We start from the raw sequence: 27257 nt of genomic DNA, 5'->3' as shown, positions 1-27257 counted from the left end.
GCTTCTTGTGCCCCTCCAGCTTTCTCGCTGGCTGGGCATGAGAAGCTGAAAAATCCTTGACTATAGTCTAAACATTACTTAGCAACAACTGAAAACATCAGTGTTATCAAGATTCTTCTCATACTGAACTCAAAACATAGCACTGTACCAACTACTAGGAAGACAATTAACTCTATCCCAGCTGAAACCAGGACACCTATAAACTGAATGACCATGTAATTATCTGGTACTTAAAAGTCACTTCACACTGCCAGACTGTACTAAAGATGTCCTAACACAAGTAAGTGTGTTCTATATTTCCACTGAAGATAAAAAAAAAAAAAATTTAGAAAGATAATTGGATATATAATAATCTACCTTCTGACACTTTCCAAATCTTTCTAATAATCTAAGACAATCTATTTCAAAACAGAGAGTTAATTTTTGTTTTTTTAAATATTTTTTTAGGTTTTATGCTGGTTTGGTTTGGTTTGGTTTGGTTTGGTTATCAGCAGTTCAAAGATTAAAATAGCAAAGTCAAACTCTGGGCAGTTCTTTCCAATCCCTAAACTGGAAATAACTACTTCCAGTCCAGACGAAAAAGACTGTGTGGCCAAAAATGTGGCTGTTTTCTCCAACTTTATTATGTGATAAAACAGAAGGTATTTGTAAAGTCATTCGCATTCTTGGATCATTGCAGTCCTCAAAACATGAAATTCCTTTCCAGTTATCAAGCACAAGGACTTCCACCTACTAATATTGTATCTCTACATACTTTGAGGGGTTCAGTGGGATTTAAATGGCTTGTGCATCCCCTAAGTGGGATGGAATGCAGAATAATGTGTTTTAGCCTCACATCTTGGTCTTAAAGCCTAAACAAAAACTACAAATGAAATACACCAAAAATGAAGGTAGCCCCCAGCAGCCTTTTGACACCACTTTGTGGTCTCTGTTAAGAATCCAATACATAGCAGCATCAGTGTGTCTGATATCAAAGATATTTTCCATTGTAAAGATAAAAGGATGCTGCACATTAGTAAAGTCAAGATGGATTTGATGCATAAAGAATGATATGATTAAAAAAACCCAACTATAGGTAGCTTGCTTCTTTGCCATGTAAAACATTTTCCTTCTCTTGAAATGTCCTTAGGATGGGATGCAAAATAACAGTGGTGTAAAAATCTTGAATGTTTCAGGATACTATCCAAGCAGAGACATAGTTTTGTGGCTTACAGCAATGTAACTATCACCCACTGATGTTAATAAATAATAAATTACATTATAGAAAACATTTATGCAAGACTGGAGACAAATTCAACATAACAGATTTAGGAACATCTTGTCAAGCTGACTGACTATTCCATATTCATTAAATGATACCTGGGCAGAGTAATATGAAATAAAATTGAAAAATGGCAAGGAATTTATTACCTTCCAGGTATGGTACTGAAAAGTTGGTGCTGACATTATTAATCATCCTGCAGGTTGTGACATTACTGCCACAAGGCTCATAGTGCCAGTCACACTCATTACGAGGGTTGTAGTAGTCACAAAATATCGCTGATGAGAAAAAAAGAGAAGCTGATTAAAAACTCGGTTGCCAAAATGCAGCTCTGATCAGGTCTTTAAAGGTACAAGCTAAATGAATCTACATGTTAAGACAGCAAAATTTCTTTTGAGGTATAGGACCTGGCCTTTCTTCTACTAAAACATAGGCTATCTCAAAATTTGGGGTCAAAACTCCAGGGCCCAAGATCTTCATATTAAACACTCAAGCCACAGGGTGAAAATGTTTGATTCAAATCATAAAAAAAAGAAAGAATTAGTGTTGATTTTAATTTAAAATTAAGGGTAAATTTCGGAGAGTATTTTTCTTCCCTAGCTACTAGCAAACTCCTAAAAACTCTTGGAGTATATTCAAAATAGTTCTACCTTGCTGTATCACATGGGATGAAAGTCACCCCCAGCAGGTCAAGAGCATATGAGACATTATGGATACAACTTCAGACAGAATTCAGCTTAGATGACTATGGACAGAGGATGGAGTTTTATAAACTTATATATCAGAGCTGACTGAAACTTATAACTTCTGTTTCACTGACTTCTTACACTTAGAAACTACAACTAGCCTTAATTCTGAATCAGAATGAATTTTTTAAATTAAAAATATTTACATTTCTGCCACTTAGAATCTCAAAATTTTGTTTTGAGCACTTTTGGGGGAACTATTAATTAAAATATTATTTTACATTATTTTATGAGGTACTGGTACAAGCATTAACACCACTAATGGACACTGCTTAATATACTCAATACTGACTAGGTTCATCTACAACTTTTGCTATAATCAAATTCTGTATAATTTGAAGAAACAAGAGAGAAGAAAGATAACAGGAGTTGTAGTTCACCAATTATCAAGCAAACGGAAGGATGATTTGAAACCTAGCCTTAATACAAAAAAAAAAAAAAGAGAGAGAGAGAAAAGGAAAACTAGAAAAGAAAAAGGAAAACTAGGGGAAAAAAGGAAAATGGGAGAAGAAAAAGGAAAATTAAAAAGAAAAACAGGAAAACAAAAAAAGAAAAAGAAGCCAGACTGAATAAAAGATAATTGAAATATAAAAAATCACTAGTTCTGTTTGTTCCCTGATATGCCGCGAAAATAAATTGCATTCCATAGCCAGCTCAACCTTGCAGTGATAGTATCAATGACTTATTTGATAGGCTTTCTGACTGCAGCCAGAGAGAGACAGTTGTGTTTAACTGTTACTCACGGCATATATCAGGAGTTCTCCAGAAAACACAGGCCTGAGCCTTGGTACATTCTTGAGCATATGCAGCAACTGCAGAACAGAAGCACTCACAATCTCCACCACTGTCACAAGAGCAGGCATCATGAACACAAGCTTCATAGAAAGGAATCGGGTCCACCTGTTTGGGAAAGAAATGATGGCCCAGTTCATCTCCAAATTAGTTTTCAAACTAGTAAGCTTGAGAGATCTTTTGACATATGGGAATTGAACTGGGCAGGATTGAGAGGGTTTCTAAGAATTACCAAATCACAAACAAACATTACAGGCTTGAAGCCGTTTAATGTATTTTGGATAATAATAGACGTAAAGTAATATAGTACCTTCATACTTTGTTATGACTGAAAAAATAAAATAAGAGTCCTTGGCAGTGCCCACATTTTCTAACAGAGTTCCATTTTACTGCTCTCAAAACCAAGCTGGGTTGATGTCAATGAAGTCTTATCTTACAGCAAGCTTTGCCTACCAGCTGGCGAGCAATATCAGAAAGGCTGCACTTCTCAGCAAATATGAAGCAGAGAATTTTATGTCTGCCAGTTTTTGGAGTTTATCCAATGAACATTAGCAAAACATTTCCACTGTTTTTGCTTAGGATTGCAAGAAGAGAAACTTAGACTGGATTTTAGCTGCTGAAGGAATCAACATAGAAACACAAGTTAATTAAATTAATAATTCTTTGTGACTTTTCCACTGTGAGTTAAGAACAAACTGTTGTTAATATTACCATACTTCAGGAAAGAGACAAGAAATAGAGAGGAATACTCTCTGTGCACTGTGCTCTGGAAGCTGTGGGCCTGACATAGTGGGTGCTATGGCAATTTGGAGGCTCAGTACTAGCAGCTAAGCCTATCTAAACTGCACGATGTCAGTTGTTTCCAAGAAGATCCCTTCTGTGGGTTGAATATTACGAGGACCAGTGGTCTGTTCAACAGCCACCTTTCAAGTATAGTATGCATTTCTGTCAGAAGATGGGTCTGATGATCACAAGGCCGTTCAGAACTTATGGTATTGACAGTGTCTCAACAAGACACAATGCAACTGCCGCAGGCACAGACCTATTCAGGCTAGATTGATGAAGCTAGCTTGCACAGCAGTAGTAATGAAACTGTGGTGATAAATACGTGCCTGTACAGCTGGGGCTGGCACCACTACTGACACAGTTCCATTGCCACAGATACTCAAACTACTTCGATTAACGGTAGCTGAAATGTAGCTGTACTGAAGACTTAATTGAAGATCACTCTATTTAACCATCTCTTTATTCATTTCTGATGATATCTCTGCTTCTGCAGTAACAGAAATGCACTGTGCTATACCATCACTTACTGCCCTTTACAAACCTTGGAGTGACAAATCTTAAAGACTTCACTCCGGATGATGCTGCATTCTTTCTCTGCCCAGGACTTCCGATGTGGTTTCACATCACAGGGCTTAATCTCTTGTGTGATATCTGGGCACATGGAAGACTGTTTCCAGGAATTCCCAAACTTCAGAGCATTAGTCTCCTGCAGCCCACTCCTTGTTGTAAAGTCATTGTTAGACTTGTCATCAAAGTTGCCACACAGACCACACACTTTGCCCTGGAAAAGAAAATTAAGATATCCACCGCCTTTAAATATACCATGGAAGTGAGAAACAGACTCTAGTAAAGTGAAACCAAAACATTGACATTAAAAAGGATAACTGACTCTCTGTGTAAATGACATATTTTCATCTTTACTTTCAAATCATTTGTAGAGAAATCAAACCTTTATTTGTCTGTGTACTCAGCAAACTATTCAGCTGCCATGTGTTCCCTCCCTGAAACCAGTTATATCTTGTGTATTTCCATGTCTCTGTGGTGGCCCATCATCCAACTTATAACACTAAAGAGTGGCTAAACCTCCTTCAGCTGAGAAGAATTAATTTGTTTTCCATTCTTCTCAATTTATCATAACTCAGCTATTAATATAAGCCTGAGAGAATTTCATTCTGCTCAAAACTGTTTTTATTAAAAGCTTCTAACATAATGAGCACCATTTCTTCATCCATGGGAAAAAAATGAAAGGGACTCATTTTTCTCAAAAGAAAGAATGTAGCAATTTACCCACAATAGTGAATTTTTGGTAGTGTTATTTAAGATACATCAGCCCTCTCAAGCAATAGTATGTCCCTGTTTATACAACCCCACACCTCCTCATTCAGCCCAATGAACTAAGTACTCTGTAATTCAGCATGTGGATTTTCAGAAATCAGAACCTTCTCCGTACATTGCACAGAGAGTTTGGTTTTAACTCAGGGCTGAGATTCCATGCAGGTTTCCAAGTGCATGTACAGTCAGTTTTGCATCCCCTAAATTACTTTGGATGCTTGACTCGTAGTATTCACTAACTCAGAATGCTGTAGACATTTATCTTTATTGCAATCATATGCTATGCATCCTCTGCAATGCGTTGTGATGGACTGTAAGGAACTCCAGTAGCACCCCTGCCAGCTTTGATAGTAATAATGCAAGCTAATCATCAATGTGCAGAGGATATAGGAATCAAACACAGAGTCAGAATAAAAGAACATTTATGTTTCCTTATCTCATTTATCTATTCATACTACTACTTCAGAAAAAGACAGACAGGTACTAACTTTGTAATCAGGGGTCAGCTTGATGAAAACAGTAGTCTTCTTATCCCAGATAAGCATCACACCATTGCTAGCCTCAATAACAAGGTAGAGGCCTACTGTCCTGTTCCAATAACGCACATCATCACCAGTATCTCGCTGAATTTCTTTATAATCTTTGTTCTCCAATTTCAGTTCAGTTTTCTGAAAAATGAAAGGAGAAATATAACACTAACTTTTATGGTGAGATAAAATATTAGACGCTCATAACAATACAACTCATTCTGAAACAAATAACTCAAAGTCTGAGACGACTTTCCAAGATGACAGAAAGTGGTGTAGTATCTTTAAGAGAGGTTTCAGTACCCGAGAACCTACACCTTTACAGATTAATTTGATAGGGCCTCTAACTGTTATACTTATTATAGCTGCTTTTAGGGATGTGGCTTTGGAGCATTACTTTGTTTTAAATACTTGAATACTGATATATGTTCACTGAGTATCATTACTCACCCCTAGAAACATTTTAATAGCCTTTGAGCAGGTGACCCCTGTAGTCCCACAAGGGACATTCTCTGTGATGATACTGAATGAGCCACTGGAATTTTTGTCACCACAAAAATCCTATTAAAAAAGGAAAAAAATTAGCATAAGAAAATTAGGTAGAATATTTAATTTTTAGTTCAATCTCATAATAATTACAAACATTTAAATCTCTACAATGTATGAATCATTACTGCTGCTTCATATGTGAAATCCTACATATATATATTTTTACAGATGCACAAACATATACACATACATCTTTGCATACATATAAACAGTTAATACAGTCTCATGTGTGCCAAAAACTGGGAAACAAGTGGAACAATAAAACAAAAAGAGGAATGTATCTTTAAATATAAGTATCTTTGCTTTGGAAACTTAGAATTTTTATTTATTTCCCAACTGATAATGAGTTGTTAGCTCTCACTATAAAAGAGTCCTGTTACATACAATTTATGACCACAGTACCAGAAAAAAACCAAAACATTCACACAGCTTGCCTGCACTGAAAATACAGAATTTACCTTGGCAGAACATGTAAACACCTCAGGAACAGTGATGGCAGGCAACAAAGAATGACAAAACCAAAGAGGAAAGCAGATTTTCAAGGCAATCAGATGCCATTTCAGCCCTCATGATGAGCATTACCTGAGTAGCCACATATTCACAACTCCCATCAAAGTCATAGAATTTTCCATCAAAGGTGATATAATGGCCACTTCCATATATCATACAAGTCCCATAGCACACATCTTCAGTGCAGCTCCAAAGCCCTTTTTGGCAGGTACTAGAAGAGAGCAGAAGAGTTGAATTTTCAGATCTCACCAGGAGTGTGCTGTTTGGAAAACTGCAGAACAAACCAAGCAGCTACCTGATAAGATAATGTGCACAATACCCATTTCAGTGTTATAATGTCTTATGTCTCAACTTCAATAGTTTAGCCTGTTTTTAAGCCTATAACAGGATTTTCAACTCTGGCCAGCTACACTTTTTAAATCTGATAGCATTTATATTTTAAAATCAGGGCGCTTTTCCAATAAGAGATGCCTACTGGAAACAGAGGTAGCCATTACCCCAATATTGACAGCACAATCTGTATTTCCTCAGTTAGCAGAAAGTATGCCTGAAAATAAGGGTTTATACTTGCAGCTATCCTAGCCACTGTAGTACATAAGCCTAGACATGAGTATTAATTGACTGTATAGAATACGTTCTGGAAGAGAGTACCAAATTATAACTTACCAGGTGTTGCAGTCCACTGCTATCTTCTGTCCCGGAGAATACCACTGGTTGTTATGAATGCATGGGCAGTCCTTCTCCTCAACACAGCCCCCTTTCCCATCATCAAAAAGACCTTCAGGACACACACAGCCTGAGACACACTCTGCCTGGAACTAAGGAATATAAGGAGAAATTGTCACTTTATGAAAAAACACTGCATTTTTCTTCCAATTCTTCATAAGCACTCTGGTAAAAACTGCATTTATAACCAAACAGCCTAATATTGATTAGTTTTATAAGGTTTTTCTTTCCAGGTTTCGAAAGTTTTTCTTTTCTTTTTTGGTTGTCTAAGAACCCAAATCATATTTCACTTGGCAGGTACAACTCTTCTGAAGACATAGTAAAAAGAAAAAGGAGAGGGAAACCATAAGAGGAATCATCATGAAATTGGCAAGAGAGTAATACTGGGGAGGAAAGAAAGGAAGACCAAACCAAAAAGAAATAAAGTGGTAGTTACAACTGCATTTTCTGTGTTGCACTGTGTCATTTAAAGAATATAGAATAAAGGAAACATGGCATGCAGAAAAATTGAATACATACATGATCAGTTCGAGGAGTATGACAGCTAAGTTGTAGAGGCGTTTGCGAAGTCCACTTTGGGGATGCATTGCAGTCAAAGTACATCTTATTAGAAGAACATTCTGTTGTACCTGAAAGGTACATTGTTGGTTTAGATGAATTGAGAAAAGGCAGAAGAAATGTGTGTGAAAGGTGGTAGTTACTGAGACAGAAATCTCAGGGTATGACTATCCTTATGAAAAAAAGAGGCTCAGTGAAGACAGAACAAAGTGAAAATGCATAAATGTTTCACATAAAGAGAAAAAAAATCCCACACAAACCAAATAAGTGGAGAATTCAGATTGAAAGTGTAGATTTGGGTTTGGAGGTTGGGTTATATGGTTTTTGGTTTATTATACTTTATAGTATGTCACTTACTTTTCATTTTTATTGTCACTGAAGTACACTGCACCTTTGCATTTCGGCAAACACTAGAAAAGAAATGAAGTAAGCAGAAATAAAAAAAAAAAGTAAGCTCAGTGTCTTTGATTTAAACCTAAGGATTTGTTTATATAAATTTGAGACTATTTATCAGAGGTGTCCTGTGATATTTCAAGGTGAACTCTATCAAAGCGCACTCACAAAATTTCTCTTGGAGAAAAAGTGCAGCAAGATCTTAGGCATAATGCACAGAAAGGTTATGTTTTAAGGAATTACAGGTATTCTATTAATCCTCAATACTGTGCTTTTTGATTACTTAGAAAACAGATAGTAATGATAATTTAAATTAAAGCCTTCATTTGGATACACAGTATATTTTCATGCCTATTCAACTCATATGCTGCAAAGTTGTTGGCCTGTATGTTTCATCTGCTAGATGAGAGAAGGAAGTATTTCACAGTTTGCACTAATGATTCATGCAGCAAACAGTTGTCAGAGTTCGTGATAAAAAATACCAGAATCGTGAAAGTTGCTTTCAAAAGCCTATGCTACAGTAAATACATATCAAGCGGACCTTCCTCCAGTGGAAAACACAAGCAATCTGTCTCTGACAGAAAAAGAAACAGCAACATAACACTATAGCTGGCCTTTTATCTTCCTTTTACCCCTCTGCTCAACAAAGCCCTGTTAACAGTGCAGCTTCAGAGTAACATTTATCTGTGAAGGCCAGTACTCACAGCTCCAAACAAAGCTGCATTTCTCAGTTATTAATAGATTACATTACCACAGGATGATGCTTTGCTCAGCATGAAGATGGTGTGAAACATATGACAAATGTTCATTAAAACACCAAAAATAAGCTAAGCAGTTAACGCCTCATAAGCAAATTTTAAAAGGGCTTTTATCCCCACACACAAGAAGCCACAATAAAACGTACCAACGTTCTCCATCTTTTGTGACATATTCCCCCGGTTCTAGGTATGATCCCTTGTAATAACATGGGCACTTGGAGATGGGCACACAGGTATCTTGGTTATCCAAGTATGTATTATATGGGCAGCCACAGCCATCCATGGGAGGAAAGTCTTGCAAGCAATGTTTTTCACCACCAGCAAGGGAACGACAGGTTTGCTGGCACATTGTAAGATTGTAAAGGAAGATTTGATTTCCTGGGCAAGCAGACACTTCACTAGCTGGAGGGAAAATAAACAAACTGATAAATAAGGGATGCAGGATGAAGCATTTAACCTTGACATTTCCGTTTTGGTTTCTTTGGCTGTGCAGCATGTAATGGTAAAAATACTCCCTTAGATTTTATTAAAGTACAAAAACATCGTAAGTCACAAGTAATGCTAGCCTAACTTTGTTTACCAGTTGAAGACTTCTTTTTACCTGCTACTAATAGTTTCTATTTTCATACCTGTATTTGTTTCACATTCTGATAATCAGAGAGACAGCACAACGTAATAAACTCCTAGTCTCAACAATACCGTACTGTTGATGAAAAGCAAGCACAATGATAAACAAAGACATTGATAAGCAAAGACAATGTAAAAGCCATGATGGCTTGATTCCATTAGTCAAAGATAGAAACAGCATTATTATTTAAACTGGGGAAAGAAGGTGAAAGCGAAAAATATTGCTTTCTTTTTAAAATGTTATGAACAAATGACAGCTAAAGAATATAACATGAATTAGTAAACATTATAAGCACTGTCTCTTTTAAGTCCATTAGAAATTTCTAGGATACTCCAAATCCCTTAACATTGAGATCACTGGCAGCCAAATTCGGAGAGAACCCACTTACTTCTTGTGGCTAATTAATTCCACAGGGATTACAGTTCCACTACTTACTGCAAACATTTTTCCTCCAGCCTCCCAGTATGATCCCTTTGAAAGCACAGGCTCTCGAGTAAGAGGACAGGGCAGCACACAAGCATTCTTCATTGTCTTCGCAGAGGCAGGTGTCATATTTACATTTCTGAAAAAAGAACAAAAGGGTCAGTAAGCCCACAGGAAACCAATGGGCAATTGCAACTCAGTTGCTATGAAATATCCTGTGTCCTTTTTCTGACATTGTTTTTATTAATTCCCTCAATCAGAGAACAATGGAAGGAATGGACAAAGACCACAGACTGGAAGTGCTGCATCATTTCATACACAATGAAAATGTTTGGATGTTTGTCCTAACCTAAGCCAAGCCTCTGGAACCTTTAAAAAGTAGCCAGCCTCCTAACAACACCTTTCTTAAAGGTTTTTGATACCATTCTTTCTCAGTTATAGCTTAGAAATGCAGTGATCCATAAAAATTAAAAATCATAATGGCAAAATATTAATCAGATCTATGAAGATCTTCACAAAATTTGAGCTCAGGCTGAGTTCCAGGTATGAGCAAACACTTAGGAATTCCATCTCTTTTGCTCAGGTAAGCCTCATTTACCACTCAACAGTGATGAGCACAGGGGAAAAAGAAACCATGGAGATTCTGGCATGAAAATTATTTGGTGTTACATTCTAAGCAATACAGGAAACAATAAATATTTACTTTTCTTTTTTTTCTGACTTAATAGCAACTACTGTGTAAGGGTAGACTTAAAATTTCTGTGCTCACCTGCATCTCTTGAATCTTCTTTCCAGTTCAAATATCCAATCCAATAAAAATGTACATTAAAGATGAAACATAAGAAAGCAGAAGAACAAATTTACCTTTTTCTTCAGCAGCACTCCTTAAGAATCTCATCATAAGAGATACTTTGGATGCATGCTATGCTACCTCAGTTAATCACTGCAAAAACTTCACCTGCTTTTATGGGCAAGATACTCAATAATGTCTTAAATGTTTGAATGATAAATGTCTACAGTCATCCGTCTGAAATAAAGCAGTACTAAAAAGAGTGCAGGATTACAATACCTTATAATATTCTGAAGGATCAATGATTACGTGACATCTTGCAAAAGGACCCTCTGAGTTTTTCAGCAAAGAACACCAATGCTCAGCATAATATGCTGCAAAAAAAAAGGAGAAAAATGAAAGTATATAATTATATTCATTACATTCACTTATTTTCCTTGTACAATGTCTAGTTATGTTGTCACATAAATGCAATGCAACAATACAAATGAGAGAACACTTCGGGGAGTGGAGAAACTACATGCAATCACTGTACATATATTTCTATTCTCTGATTCAGTTATCTAGCAGTAGACACAATCACAGATCGAAAATCATATCTTACTGCTGCAACTTGTCTTCATAGAATTGTGACAGCCCTTTCCATTTGGGGACCATAAAGCTAAGTTAAACTTAGCTTAGGGATAAAGAATACTATGAAATACAAGCTGCCTTTGCAGATAATATAAATTAATGACCTTGCTTCCATATCTTCCAGCTCAGGATTCCTCTACAGTGGCCCCCTAAAATTTCACTTCAATTTGACGGGAAATCAGTGCTTGTATGTATACATACTTGCAGAAATTAATTATTAATCTGGCAGTCCTCTAAGAAAACTTCAATTCCACACTACAACTCTTACATGCCTGTTGCAGTAATATACAGCAAATGCTGTTCCTTCTGGCAGAAGCCAACCATCTGACTTATTAGTGTGCTTACCACTTTCGGTGCTAAGACTGCAGGGGTCTTCCAGCTTTTCTACCTGGTCTGGACAGGTGGACTGAGCTTTCCATGTGTTAGCAAAGGCAGATCCTGTAGCTTCTACCAGCCCACTTGTTGTTTTAAAGTCATCGCCTTCCATTCCATTAAAGTTTCCACAAAGACCTATTGAAAAAGAAGGTTAAAGTTTTACCTAATTGCTAGTCATTCTTATTCTGAAAGGTCAAAGGGAAAGGGACAACTGATCACAAACATTAGAAACAGAAGTTCCTACAACTGATTATTCCATCTCAGTATTAATGCATACTGTGGAGTACTGAAGATTTAGGAGCTCTATTTTAAATATCTAACCTCTTGAGAAGAATAGTCTTAAGATATCCCTGCCTCAGGAGATCACCACCCTAACCTGTATTTTTTATGCTTTCTGATGATATTAAAACCACAAAATGCACCAAAAGCCTGGTTTTGTGGATAGTTAAAGATTAGACTGAATACAAAGGTAAGGAATAGTCTAAGAAACATCCAGGTAATGGCACCGGAGTGATAGGTCACTTTAATATGAAATAATAAAAATGCATTTTTAGTTTGCTTGAGCCAATTGTCTTCCAATGTTTTGATTTCTGCTTTTAGTTTCCTCCTCTTGAATCAATAAGTAGCACAAATTATTGCTCTTGTAAAGAATACATGACTCTTTGGCTATGGAACAGCATGGCTTTTCTTCCCATTTGAATAGACACTTGCCTTGAAGTTTTCCTTGAACTGATTGATCCACAGTCACAAACAGCTGCATGACTGGAAACAACTGAATCTGCAGCTGAAGCCCAAAAGAAGTTTGTGCAACAAGGTAGTAGGAAGATGGCTTGAATACTGAGAAGCTGGCTGAAAAACAAAACATGAACTGTGCAGTAAAATCACACACATAGGCTGCTGAAAGAAAGATGACTTCTTAGATTTTAAGGTATCACCTGCCGTGAAAACTCTGAGATCAGGATCAAATTAATAATTTTTTTCCTCTAAAAATTGCTGGCCAACTCGATACAATGCTGGTCCCCTCTAACTTTACAAGCTGATTACCTACAATGACTCATCCTTGGGATCAGAACCACATTCAGATTTTCTGCAATACAGCTTCAATACTAATTCATTAATGCTACGTAATCTGAAGAGCAAGAGATTTTCCTAGAAAGTATTATCCCAGCACTGTTGCATACAATAAGTAATAGGCGTGTCTCTACAAGCCAATACATAGCTAAATACTACTACTAATAAAATGTTAGATGCTTATACATGAGTTAAGCCATTATAGGAAAATCAGCAGAACTGACATACAAAATCAGCATGGTGGAGGAACCAGGCTTCCTAATTAGAATCATAGAATCATAGAATATATTGAGTTGGACGGGACCTGTAAAGATCATCAAGCCCAACTCCCTGCTCCTCGCAGGACTACCTAAAACTAGACCATTTGACTAAGAGTGTCAGCCAGATGCTCCTTGAACTCTGACAGGCTTGGTGCCATGACCACTTCCCTGGGGAGCCTGTTCCAGTGACCGACCACCCACTCAGTGAAGAACCTTTTCCTAATGTCCAATCTGAACTTCCCCTGACACAGCTTCGTACCATTTCCTCTTGTCCTATCTGCGGTCACCAGAGAGAGGAGATTAGCACTTCCTGCTCTGCTGCTCCTCTTGAGGAAGTTGTAGACTGTGATGAGGTCACCCCTCAGCTGCCTTTTCTCTAAACTGAGCAAATCAGGTGACCTCAGATACTCCTCACAAGTCTTGCCCTTGAGACCTTTCACGATCTTGGTCGCCCTCCTCTGGACACAGTCTAATAGTTTGATGTCCTTATATTGAGGTGCCCAAAACCGCACACAGTACTCAAGATGGGGCTGCACCAGTGCAGTGCAGAGTAGGACAATCACCTCCCTCGACTGGCTAGCTATGTTGTGCTTGATGCACCCCAGGACAGGTTGGCCCTTTTGGTTGCCAGGTTATGTTGACTCATATTCAACTTACCATTGACCTAACCCCCCAGATCTCTTTCTACAGGGCTGCTCTCCAGCCTCTCATCCTCCAGTTTGTATGTATAACCAGGATTACCCCATCCCAGCTGGAGAATCCTGAACTTGCTCTTGTTAAATTTCATACTGTTGGTGATTGTCCAGCTCTCTAGTCTATCCAGATCTCTCTACCCTCAAGGGAGTCCACAGCTCATCCTAATTTAGTATTATTAGCAAACTTACTTAATGTACATTTGACCCCTGCATCCAGACCATTTATAAAAACATAAAAGAGCACTGGCCCTAAAATTGAGCCCTGGGGAGCCCCACTGGTGACAGGCCACCAGCCTCATGTAATCTCATTTACCATAACTCTTTGAGCCTGACCTGTCAGCCAATTGTCCACCCAATGTATTATGGACTTGTCTAGCTGTATGCTGGACATTTTGTCCAGAAGGATACTCTGAGAGACAGCATCAAAAGCTTTGCTAAAGTCCAAAAATCAACTACTGCCTAACCAATTTCTTATAGCAAATTTGGTATTATATACTCTATTTATCTATTTAATCTACTTATTAGATGATCTATTTTATTGCCTAGAGCACTTTAATTTCTCTAATCTTTCAGCTACACACTGTAATTGTCTTTTGCACAAGCATTCATGAACATATCATCCCATGAATACTTGTCCTTTCAGATAAAGAATTACTTTCCTGCAAGTAACTTGCCATCTGCAGATAGGCCAGTAAATAAGAAGCAACACATACTCTTGTCAGTGTGCTTGCCTGAACATACCTAAAAAGCATTGATAAAAAGAAGTTCTACATTCCTTTCAAAAGTTAATCTGAGACCTCACAGCTGCTGTCTGATAGTGACCCTCCACAAGAAGTTAGGCTCCTAAATTAGGTGATCTGATTAAGCCTCTGAAAGTGTCTGTCTAAATCCACTGGTTATAAAAAAAGATGCTGATGTCTCAGGTGAGCTGGGAAGATTACAGGGTGCTACACAGTACATCCTTCTTTCCTGCCTTGGTTGACCAGAAAAAAAATACAGCAGTTACTTTCTGTCAGGCTTTCTTCCCACAGGAAAAAAAGAAAAGCATGGTGAAGAAGTGTGGTGTGGTAGACATGCCTGAGCCTCACCAGGACTGAGAGCCAGGACATGCCCACACCATACAGCCAGACTTGGAAAGTGCTAAATACCCCTCTTTATAGGCAGGTTAAGTTATCTGCTTTAAATTTAAGCCATGACAATTCCTCTTTCCCAAGCTACATGCTGAAGTATATTCAAGATGTATGAAAAAATTGAAGGGACATTTTTCTCAATTATCCGCTGTATACAGAGTCAGTCTGGCCATGAAATTCTCAGTGACAACTATTAAACCACATTCATCCCCAAGTTGTTCCAAAATCCGAACAAATTTCATATGCCTATCTTCACTTTTGCCTCTGAAAAAATACACCCTCACATGAGAATTCAGGCGTGTGACACATGGTACACAAGGCTATGTCCCTTACCTGACACATGAGGCACATTCACTGTCATCTCATTCAGTAACACACTGCCATCTGATCTGAAAACCACCACCTGTACAATGGCAAGTAGAACCAGTGAGGTTCCAGGTACTGAGAGGAAAAATAATTAATAAAAAAAAAAAATTAAGAGGGAAAACATTTTGCACATTTAGACTGTGACTAGAACTTAAAATCTTTGAAAGGAAGAATCAGTCCGAAAATGAATGTGGCAGCAGACCTGTAGAATTCAAGTAAGGTTTCATCTTGCTATTCAGTGTTTCACTTACACCTGCCTACAACGATTTATAATGGTAATGATATGCAAAGCTTGTTTATATTGGGCACCTTGTTTTCAGCAAGTAAAAGAAAATATTGGGCCTTCAGGATCTATAGTAAGCTCCTATTCCCTATAAATGCATGTGCCACAGTATCAGTGTAATGGTTTAGTATGATTCTGGCACAGTAAGAAAGCGGTTTGTTAAACTTCCTCATAAAATGCTAGTCTGCACATACAGAAACATAAAATGATGGGTTTCTGGTTTGGTTTGGTTTTGTTCTAGTTATGCTGGCAAGGACATGGAAGACCAGAAACACGGGAGGAAAATTATGTGTACATGTATGTAAAATTATGTATAAATACAGTCTAGATATTCCCAAAACCAAACAGAACACTAAAGTGAATGAAAATATAAATATTTAAGAAGGTTGAATTGTATCAACATTCAAGGATGGGGTCTTTTCTGGAAAAGACTCAGTTAGAACTACAAAATTCTATCTGAATAAAGTAAAATACTGTGAAGGGAGGAAGAATGGTACTCTTACTTCCAGCCAGCCTGGAATACAGTGAGAATAATCATATAGCACAGAGCAGAGAAGGAAAGAGGGGAAAATGTTAGCTTATTTGAATCTCACCTTTTTGTTCAGTTTAGGTCTATTTTGAGTTCTCGAGGCAGAAGCCCGAGTTGTTTTTCAGCCTGGCTGAGGTGCCTTATCTATCCACAGTAGTGACTCCAGAAGAATTACTTATTGCTCCACAGTAAAGGAAATATGCTGATTTTCAACATATCTAGCAGAACCCACAGAACACTTACATTTTTTTTGTGATCTACTAACAGCACAACAGTCTTCAAACAGGTCTGCCTGTCTGTGGAGCCACAGGGAGACAGCTCTGCTAGGAGAGCATGACTGTCATTTACAGTACCCTACAATCACAGTGAAATAAATGTCCATTAGTCCAATCAAAAATCTCACAAGATGATTTCCAAAACAAAGACTAAAGTAATCAGTTACAATAACAATTACTACAGAACTTAGCTATTAAGAGCACCATTTCAGCAGTGGTGCTGGAAGCTGAACCGTCTTTCAAACAAATTCAGTGGTATGGTTTCTAGTTCAACAAGATCTTTGTCATTTTCTAGAAGAACAGGCACCAGATATTTTAGGGACAGATAAATGAAATAGCTGCCTAGCTCCTTTCCCTAGCTGACTTTGACACTCAGACACAGAAACAGCTATTACAGATCTGGCTGAGAGCTTCTAATCCTGAGAACTGCTAATTTTTTCAGTCTCCCTATTCATGCAGCCAGAGTGATCCTTTGATTTCTTATACATGAAGGACTCCACTGAATAATAACAGTATATGTAGTCTACTATCTAAGTTAACCACCCATTGCAGTAAGTGCCCAACTCCCTCCTAGGGCTATTACAGCCCATCCTGAATTTTCCAGTACAGCTTTTAGCATTTCTGCTTCCCTCATCCCATAAAGATGGAATAAAACAACAATTCATAACTGTTACATATCAGCACAAAGACACTTGTATTTACAAGAGAAAAGCCCTCCAGTACACAGTACCTTGGCCAACACATAGTAGCAGTCTCCATGGAAGGTGTATTTCTTCCCATCAAAGGTGGTAATATGGGAACCTCCCTCCACTGAACACGTGCCTGGACAGGGTAAATCTTTGCAAGTCCATCTGCCTGAATCACAGGTGCTATAAACAAATAATAAAAAAATGCTTGTAGATATTACAGGACCTGAGAGCACTGAAAGCATCTGTATATCCCCAGGTGTTTTAAAACTGTATCTTTGACCATTTCTTTAAGATTTTCCCTCTGCCATATGCCACAGATACAAGAAAACTTTTCAGACAATTGGCTGTATAGATATGCAACATAAATGTTAAGTTCAGAATGTTTTCAGGAAGCCTCCTATGACTAAATGGAAGACTGAAAAATGCAGATCCATTTACAATCATTCAAAGAAAGGTGTATAAACAACCATGATCCTTACCATTCTTCACACTCATTGGTAATGCTTTCTCCAGGTGAATACTCCTTTCCATGGAGTTTGCAGTGGCACTGGCTAGCAAGTATGCAACCTTTTTCAGTAATATCATCATACACAGTTCCTGTAAAGTACAACAGTAAACTATTCCAGCTCTTTCTGAAATCGGCAATTTCCACAGAGGAGAAACTCTCAGAGGAGGCATGCTCTCAACTTGACACAGAAAACAGAGGCTGAGATTATAAAAACTGTGAAGAATACTGTTTCTAATTTTTGTAATGTAAGACACATGGAAAACACTTTTATCCAGCTTTGAAAACCTAAGTCTATCCATTTACATAACTATACAGAGATAAAATGCTTAATATAAGTATACAAGAACAATCTCAGAATTTTACATGTTTAGATTTTCAGTCCTTCTGGCATACTCTGTAGACTATCATTGTAATCTTTTTTCCTAAGGTTGACAGCAAGTCTGAGAATTTCATTCACTGACCCTCATATCACTCTCTGGGAAAATGATGTCCATTGTCTCAGAATTATTCAACCTAAAAAGCATGATTTTCTACATATTAGCAGAATTCCATTTATTGAGAGGTAAAAAGCAGATTTCTTACATGTCATTGTGTTAATATAACTATAAAATCATTTATTAATTAACCAATTATGACCTCCTTTTTAAAAAACCTTATAATTATGTTCCCCTAGGGGGGGAAATAAAGAGTAGCAGTGCTAATTTTTAAGATATAATTTGACTACATTTAATATTTTAGCTATAACCTCCTTTGCCAGAGCTCTTGGTATTGTTCCATATACAATAGCTAGAATAACACTTGCCTTCAGGGCAGAAACAACCATCCATGTAGTGTTCCTCACAAAGGCTGCTGATCTCCAAGTGTGAACAAGTATCCATGCAGGGTGAGCTGCTTTCTCTATAGATCATGGTATCAGGACAGGTCTTGGCTGAAAGAATGAGAAAGTCACCACCAGTTATTTGAGTGTAAAGTTCATCATTCCTCAGAAACCACAGATGATATCCCCTACTCCCCTCAAGTCAGTGGTGTCCTAAGCCAGACTCCATCTGGCAAAGCATGTTTGTCTGTTTCTGAACTGCTTTCCCTGCTTTCTATATTTTCTTCTTTCAGTCTCAAATAGATCAAATTATCCCAGATATCTGCAGCATCAGACCTCACAGTTTTTTAATGAAACAGAATTTCTACTTGCTGAAAAACATTTCTTAATAACAAGGGTAATAGAAGAAGAAAACAGGAAGAACATAGTATGTAGTTTATTGCACTACTGGTATGAAATTTGTAGTATATGCCTACAGTTTTGTAAAGAAGGAATGAATTTAAATGCTTCACAGTGCTACATCCATGAAATATTTGTTTCTTTGTAAATTTATATAGCTGCTTACGGCAAAAGTACTGTGTCCTCCATTCACCAGGCCGGCCACCCGCATGTGAACACTGACGAGAATACTCAGAGATGGTGCTGCAGAGGCAGAAGGAGTCCTCATTTCCATTACATGCACACTTGTCCTGCATGCAGGCTTGGATGTACAATTCCAAATTAAGACGTAACCGACAATCGGCAAATGCAGAGGAAGTCAGCAACCTCTCACACTCATTGCGCTAAGGAGGAAGAGTAACAATATTTAAGGGATTTGTAAGCCCCTGAGCTTCTAGGCACTTTCTGTCTTGTCATAAAAACTGTTGTCTTCTGAACAGCAACAGTTATTCAAGAGAGGAAGAAGAAAGCATTTGCCCTGGAAGGGACAAGGTCTTCCCAGTTCCTTACACACTAACTGCCCATAGCACAAGGATGTCTCCATGTTCCCATGCAAGTGAAGTTCACCACTAGGAATACTCACATGCTCATTGCAGCTTGGAAGAGCCTGAGTTTCATCAGGATCTTCACATTTGGTATTGGGTTTGCTGATCTTCTGTAAATTCCCATACGTTATTGAATTGTAGCTTGCAACTATCAGAAAAAAAAGAGGACTTGCTGAGCCCCAAAAATTGACAACAAGGAGCACCTGATTCCCGGGAATCTACTGATCAAGGAAAACAGTTACTATGGTACCAAATATGCCTGTCAGACACAGGTGTCTGCTCTGAATTACGTCTATTATATCTAAGTGTTCTTAAAATTGTAAAGTGGTAACAAGAAAAGAAAGCCAGTAGAGAAAATAACAAGATGATTCATGTGGAATAAAATAACTTCAGACCAGGAATGCAACACTGGAACATAATGTTTATTCTGGGGCAATCACAGAAATCTCTCAGGTGAAATTTGCTCTCCTTTGATGCTCTTATGTTCAATGCTTATCAGCCTATCTTCTGTGATAACTGTCAGTATGGTAGGATGACTCACCTCCATTGATAAACTCATTGTAGATTGGAACTCCATTGTAATCACCACAGAGACCACATGTATGGTTATTAAATTTGCTGTCCAGCTCCACCTAGGTAATGGAAAGAAAAAGAAAAAAACAGCAAAGAATTATCTGGACCATTAAGACATTCCAAAGCAAATATGTTTACTCGAAAGGGAAGTTGCTAAATGACAGAACTGATGGCAAACCCAAAACTCTTAGATAAATAGCTATTGCAAATGAATTCGTAACACAGTCAATAAACACACGGTTAGATGTAAAAAGTAACACAGAAAACAGAAAGAAGTGACTGAAGCTCCTGTATTTTGATAACAGCAGTAACCACCATGGTGATAAAGATGAGAAGGAAAGCATTCTTAAAATCACAGGACTTTTTTTCTTTTCTCCTTTTTTTCCCTACTGGGATAAAATTTAAGTCTTGCTGTAAATTAGGAAAGTCAATGATGGCAGTCCTTTAAAAGACAAATGAAGGAAAATGCAGACTGGATTGTGGGGGTGCTGTAGCAAAAACATTAGCTATTTCTCAGAAAGCTTCTTCACCCTTTCTTGAGACTAGTAAGATCATCTGCAGGCCATACAGCTACCTCTATCACATTGCAGTGAAAGGAACTTTATGTTGTTAAAATAAGGTACTAGGAGTGTCAGTTGGATGAGTCAGCCTAACACTCCAGGTCTGTTCAGTTCGTGAGATTCTACTTCTGTTCAGTATACAGTGGTCTGTTAAACCCAGGAAATACCAGTAAAAAAAGACTTGGATGATACATACCATCAGTGCATCTTCCTGATTCCATATCAGAATCAGGCCTAATTTGGCATAAACCTTGGTGTAAATGTCATTGCTCTCAATGAGCAGACCAGAGCTGTAGTAAGGTGTCTTCACACTAGGAAGAAAATCAGAGACTTCGCATTAGTACAGAAACATAAGGGGTGACATGAATGTCTGTAATAAGCCAAATCCCCTAATGAGTAGAGAAACCAGTCTCTGTCTACCTGATCCTAGCTGCACAGGATGCCTTGTTTTAAGGAAGCATAAAATCCTCTCTCTCTGACACTTGACGTGATAACTCATTTCCCTTAAAAGGCAAAAAAAACTCAGAGGCAAAGCCTCCCCAAGTGTTCTTTAAGAAAAAAAGCAAAAATGTCAGATGTCTTTAATTTATTCAAAGGAAAATCCATCGTCATTGTGGTATTAACCGAGGATATTCAAATACTCACTACTAATTTACTTCAGTGAAAGAAGTAACAACATAAATGGAAGCTGTTCTTTACCAAAAGATCTGACAACCATTTCAGAGAGAATGAATGTTCCTTGGCAAGGATCTTCCTCCTCAAGAGAGAGTTCAAAAAGCACAGGCAGATATAGGGACTGCCAACAAAAGTTGGGAAAAAAAAGGAGCATGTTAAGAGGAATTTAGTAGTCATTAGTTAGTTCATTAGTTTTCAGTTGACAGGACCAAGCTTGTTAATGGTGACAGCAAGGCATGTTAATGTGACATAAGATACTTTGCAGAAGGCTGAGCATAGACAGTGTTGTCTGATAAAGAATCAATTCAACAGACCTCTCTCTTATTCTTGCATGTCTGTCTTACAGTGCACTATGCAACAAGTCACACTGCTGAATTTCATTCAGCAATAAAGGGATTGTGGCAAGCAACCTCATCCTATAAAATCTAAAGAACTAGAGTCTGTTCAAACAGAAGTAGTGTGAAATGGAATCCAGTCAAAATAACAAGTTCATTTTCTACAGATTTGTCAATATAATTTTTACCTATCAGGATTCATGTATGTCTATGCATATCTCCCCTTAACTAGTCTCTTGACTGGGAGAATTTTATCTCCTAATTTCCTGTCACTGGGATTTTTCCAACTATTTACCTCAGGCATTTTTAACATGGCCAAATGACTTACACATCTAAATACCAGGCAGGAACTCAGAACCCATTATTTCTACTTTTGGCTGCATTGTTTATCCTCTGGACAATGAGGCCTTAAGGGATCATGTTTTTGGAGGGGGATTAGAAAACATAGGGCAGATTTTCACCTTTCAGCTATCACATCATGGAATATTTCTCTTTTTTTCTAATACTAGGACATTCAATCGATCAGTGGATCTGGTGTCAAAAGGCAAATTCATACATTTTTCTACTTTACCGTTTTCACTTCAGTAGTGTGAAATGCTATTTTACATAACAATGGATCATATGTCATTTAAAGAGCAATATGCGAAATTAAGTTCTACAAAGAAACTAAATCCCCCATGCAGCAAAAACCTGTTCAGAAGGGATCTATTGTTTTATGAACACTACCTAAGAAGAAAAGAGGCTTGGTTTAAGAAAAAACATTTTTAAAGGATTTCTAAACTTTAAGACCTAAGTACATAATAAAGGGCTTTTTCAATTTGGGACAAGAATGCATTTTTTGTAACTTCGTGCCATATTGTTATGCATTCTGGTATGATCCTTTGAAAACTGAACATTATTTTCTATCTTTAAACAGATTTTCATTGCAGTGGCTTCCAAACTTCAGAGCAAAACCTGAATTCTGGGCAGAACCTAGTCCTACAACGACAATACAAAGGATTTTTTTTTTAATTATGCTGACATACTAACAGCCAGTTTCTTCCCTCTTCAGAACTATGTCTTACCCTATGAGTTGCTTCACTTGTTTCAGTGTGTATATATACACACACTGAAAGGATAGGCTGATGATAGGAAAGGCTAGATTAAGACACTACTTGAAACCAGTAATGGTATCAAACTAGTCCCTTGTGCAACCATGTTACAGGAGGAGAAATATAGTACAGCTCACTGTGAAAAAGTACATATTGCCACATACAAATTTTACAGTGTAAATTTTGAACTGCATTATATCTGTTATAATCCCTTGAGGAATGGCCATCCGACCTTAAAGAATTATTTATGAAGATCAGAAAAAACCACCTCTCTTCTACCATAAAATAAGAGAAAAGGACCATGGAGAAATGCATCTTCATTTTTGAGGATTTGCTAGACCATCTGCTAAGGTAAACTCAGGGTGATGGTGTAAAACAAATGAAGCTATGTCATTTTGTGCCACAGAAAGATCTGGTTCATGAGCTGCATTGTTTCCTGCATAACTAGAAGAAGAACAATTCACTCAAACCTTTTCCTGACTTGTATTTAAATCATCCCTTACGCCAGTGTAGAAATGACGATTAATACTAAAGCCCCTCCCCAAAGCAATTTTTATGCTGGATTTCAAAGTGCTTTTTTTTGCTTGTGGAAATGCTTGTAGCAGTTACTTTAATGGTATACAGACAGCTGTGTAAAGATCAAACTTGCTTTTATCTTCCTAGCACATTTCTCTGAAATGCTACTATACTAAAGGAACTTACATCCGCCCATCCACTACAGCCAGTTTTGGTCTGAGGTACACAGTAAAGTCCTTGATTGTTATCAGAATATACTGGATCTCAGGGTGGTTATTGCTGTTCAGAGCACGCTGAATGTGGACAGAGAACTCCTTGTAAGATTCTTGGCAGTCAGAAGCAAAATTATACTCGCAAATGCCAGGGAATTGATAGATGTCTCCATCAAAAGTTTTGAAATGGTTGTTTCCCCAAGTGCTGCAGACATAGTGGCCATGGTTTCTTGTCCTTCCTGTTAAGTGATGAAAAAGAAATAAGCATGAAAAAAAGTGAAATGAATGAGCTAGCATCAAGAAAAGGTAGGTGTTGCATTTTACAGTAGAAACCACTTGCAATTACGTGCACAGTGATTCCACAGATCTCAAGCCTGATCAAGTATCAGAGATGTGAATCTCTAATGGAAAATAAGACATTAACAAATACAGCTGAGACCTGGGTATATCTTATAATCCTCACTGAGGTGAAGGAACTTGTCTGCATGAGGTGGGGAAACTTAACCTTCTGACCACTAACAAGCTGGTGCATCAGTACAATGGAGCTACTTTGCCGAACTTATTAATTTATTCTGAATCACAGTATTATTTTTAGCAATATTAAATATTGCTAAGAGGTATTTTCCTCCCTGATGCAACTTGCACTAGAAAGGAAACAGGAAACCAAGGAAGTACCATTCCTACTGGAGGGCAAATAGGTTAAATGTTATGAAAGGACTTGTGCACAACAGGAATTTTTAAAGCACTCCTTTTCCTAACAGAAGTAGTGATTTCTATTACTACAGAATATAAATTCTTCAGAAGATAGTCAGAAAATAACCATGCTAGGAGCAAAAAAAAACCCCAAAAATTATTTTTTGCAATAGCAAAAGATGATGATACTTGTTCCCTTCCCAGCCATCTATACCAACTATATAGATGGTATTAACACAGTATGTGATAAATCTCAAGATGCTGTAGATTAGGGTTGAACATAAAACCTGAGCATACTTGGGAAGCTTGCCAAGGTACCAAAAGCACACATGCCACTCATCTTCACAAGATTTTCTCGTAGTGTTTAATTTGTGAAAGCAGGGATCTCTTAAGTTGTTGTACTGTGATGGTATCAATCATACCAGATACATCCAGCCAAGCTGGTATGCTTCTCTCCCCAAAAGGGAGGCTACACAGAGATTCTCCCAGAGCTCACAGCTGGGATACCAAATACAAGATAATGCTTTTGTCCCATTGCTGAATTCAAGATGCAGCAGACCAAGGCCAATACCCCAAACCCGATCACTGCACAAAATTCATCACCTATTCCTCAAAAAATAGTTTTCAGTATGAGATCTCCATTTCAACATTTCAAACAAAATTGATAACAAATGGAGTAAATTAGATCTTTTACAGAAGGATTATTAAAGTCCTGAATAATAAAATGAGCTTTGTCCAATGTTACTACATTCACTTTTGAAGAAAGTATTTATCTCATTCCGAAGTAGCAGAAGGCACAATCATCCACTTTCTTCATTGCTGTAACAATGAACTTCCCAAACTCCTATAGTTGCTTTCTGCCAAGTAGTTGCCATACCTAGGAAAGTCTCAACATATGGGAAGAAAAGTAACACTGAAAACATTTTCCAAGCACATCAAACTAGAGATTCATGCAGTAGATACAGGTACTAATCTCTCCAAAGACAGCAATATCAACCTATGTTGGCTGAGCTATGTAGCCTCAGTATTTGAAAGTTTAAGAAATTTAAGGCACCTTAAAACACCAGTGCATTATTTAAATGCACTGCCTCTTTCTGCATCTACAATGGTATTTTAATTCTCTCCCTCTTTTCCAGGAGGCAATCTGCTACCATTTCATTTCTAGAGCTTACCTTTTCTTATTTCATTTGCATAGGAAAGAGCCAGCCAGAGCATAAAAAGGCTGGCAACTCTTAGCCCCATGGTGGCTAAGGTGGGTGAACTGGAAACTCCATTGAAAACTTTGCTTTATATAATATCCACTGATGCAATTGATTCTATCACAGGGGAGGACATACAAAGGGAGGAGGAAAAAGGAGGGGTAAAAAAATAGGTGTAATATTTGCAGAAGATAAGAAGTAAACAGACAGGTATTTTTCACCATAAATGAAGGAATTCAGTATACAGGAAATGGTATAATATTGATTCAGTAATCATGCAAATTTTTTATTGCTCTATTTCATCTACAGGATGCTATGCTTTTAAATCCTTCAAATGCTCATGCCAGGTTTAACCTTCAGTAACTCTTATAACAAATAGTGAGTTTCGGAGTGGCTGAACGAAGAAATCTCTTGAAGGAAGTTTAGGATGAGATACCCTCAAACAATGGCTTCAAAATGAAAGCATTTTTCATTTTTCACCATCACACAGAATGATTTCTATAAAAATTAAATTATGCTTGTGAAGCTCCTTGTAGACAACAGTAACCCTTACAAATAAAAATGATACACCATGCACTATAAAATTATTTTGCAGGCAATTGTTGGATTCCTTTCATTTGTAAAGCTCTGGGGAGCATCTAAAACAAGGTATAGCCCATACTGCATATTGTGCCCAAAACATAATTGAGATGGGGTGACAAGGTAAGTTCAAGGAATTCACAGCAAGAGAGGTGCTCTATCGAACTTTGTCATGGTGCAACAGAAAGTCCTTCAAAGAGGTTGTAGAGACTCTCACAACATATTAAGCTTTAGGGGAAAAAAAAGGAAGAAGGGGAAAACATTACTGTCCAGACTGAATAACAATTGTTTTCAGACAAAATCCCCCTAAACAGCTCATTCTTGCTTACCTTCTACATGAATGATAAATTTGCAGTCTACTGTCCCATGTCAGATCCTACAAAAGCTCTAGGGTCAGCTTTGCTTTGTGCAGAGAAAGATGAAGAAGGTCCCTGGGAGAAGAAAGCAGAAAATAGAACCAGGAACCAGTTCAGAATGCTGTTTCAGAAATACAAGATTTCCACATGCAATTTATTTTACTGTGAAAAATTCCTTTGAGAGGTGTTTCTGCAATTCTCTTCAGAAGACAAAACACAGGCTCCTTGAGGTAAAATACACTTTTTCAACAGATATTTTAATATGGCTGCTTCATAGCACTAATAGGGTTTACTTCTTAAAGCTCCCAGGCCAGGCTCTATATTTTCTCATCAAAAGTTTCTCAGTGCAGTGTCTAGAAATCTCTAATCCTCTTAACTGTTCAGAGTGTACTTTCACTGCTGAAATTACAAGTAGAACTTTTATATTTTTTAAAACACCAAGGAAACTATTCACTTAGCCATTTTGGCTGCTCTAGTTAACTAGAAACACCTTTTTGTCAAAAAGGCATGGTCTTTAGCTGTTGTTTTCTTTTATTTGATATTTTAATCTGAAGTATAGCCTAGCCTCAACCAGAACATCTTCCTGTTTTCCCTCAATACATCTCAAAAGGTTTTAGACTTTCTGCTTTTCCGATTTGAGGATACAGATTTGCACTTCTCTCACCTTTACATAGGGTATCATTCACCCAACACTGATGACTGAAATTAAATAGTCACCCTTTTCTCCTTTGGGAGTCTATCACTAGAAGAACATAGAAGTGATTTCCCTTCTTGAAAAATAAAAATAAAAACAGTAATAATCCATTAGAACAAACCGTTTAGAGAAAAATGAAGAAACACTGTCCACAGACACCTTTCCCTGACGGTTACCTTAGCAGGTCTAATTTCTTATGACATCTCAGAGACATCTCCCATCTTTGAATTTTCTGTCTTTTATGCCACCAAAAGTATTAGTTCAGAAATGTTTTCTAAAAATACTTAAGAGATTCCTAAAGGACTTTATTCTGAGTTTTTCTTTTCCTCCCTGTGTTTGTCCAGACAGTCTCCTGTCTGGAACTACTATTGCCCCAGGAAA

General features: G+C 37.5%; 1 protein-coding gene across 1 annotated transcript in view; it reads right to left on the bottom strand.

Moving 5' to 3' along the window:
• Positions 1-25290, bottom strand: part of MUC2 (mucin 2, oligomeric mucus/gel-forming) — a 59311-nt gene extending 34021 nt beyond the window's left edge. The window contains exons 1-25 of the mRNA XM_069804031.1: positions 25221-25290; positions 23330-23594; positions 20723-20837; positions 19935-20025; positions 19432-19541; positions 18976-19192; positions 18396-18521; positions 17565-17682; positions 17127-17265; positions 16365-16475; positions 15277-15346; positions 12499-12636; positions 11758-11922; positions 11059-11153; positions 10002-10128; positions 9085-9340; positions 8145-8197; positions 7749-7858; positions 7170-7321; positions 6576-6714; positions 5895-6005; positions 5406-5585; positions 4127-4366; positions 2751-2907; positions 1411-1539 (exon numbers count right to left, since the gene is read on the bottom strand). Coding sequence (XP_069660132.1) covers positions 1411-1539; positions 2751-2907; positions 4127-4366; positions 5406-5585; positions 5895-6005; positions 6576-6714; positions 7170-7321; positions 7749-7858; positions 8145-8197; positions 9085-9340; positions 10002-10128; positions 11059-11153; positions 11758-11922; positions 12499-12636; positions 15277-15346; positions 16365-16475; positions 17127-17265; positions 17565-17682; positions 18396-18521; positions 18976-19192; positions 19432-19541; positions 19935-20025; positions 20723-20837; positions 23330-23594; positions 25221-25290 — 3484 coding nt within the window. The remainder of the gene's footprint in view (positions 1-1410; positions 1540-2750; positions 2908-4126; positions 4367-5405; positions 5586-5894; positions 6006-6575; positions 6715-7169; positions 7322-7748; positions 7859-8144; positions 8198-9084; positions 9341-10001; positions 10129-11058; positions 11154-11757; positions 11923-12498; positions 12637-15276; positions 15347-16364; positions 16476-17126; positions 17266-17564; positions 17683-18395; positions 18522-18975; positions 19193-19431; positions 19542-19934; positions 20026-20722; positions 20838-23329; positions 23595-25220) is intronic.
• Positions 25291-27257: the final 1967 nt, after the last annotated feature.

Source organism: Haliaeetus albicilla, chromosome 16 (assembly GCF_947461875.1).
Source record: "Haliaeetus albicilla chromosome 16, bHalAlb1.1, whole genome shotgun sequence".
Classification (NCBI taxonomy): Eukaryota; Metazoa; Chordata; class Aves; order Accipitriformes; family Accipitridae; genus Haliaeetus; species Haliaeetus albicilla.
The sequence above is the reverse complement of the archived record's forward strand: the minus strand, read 5'-3'. Positions and strand labels throughout refer to the sequence as shown.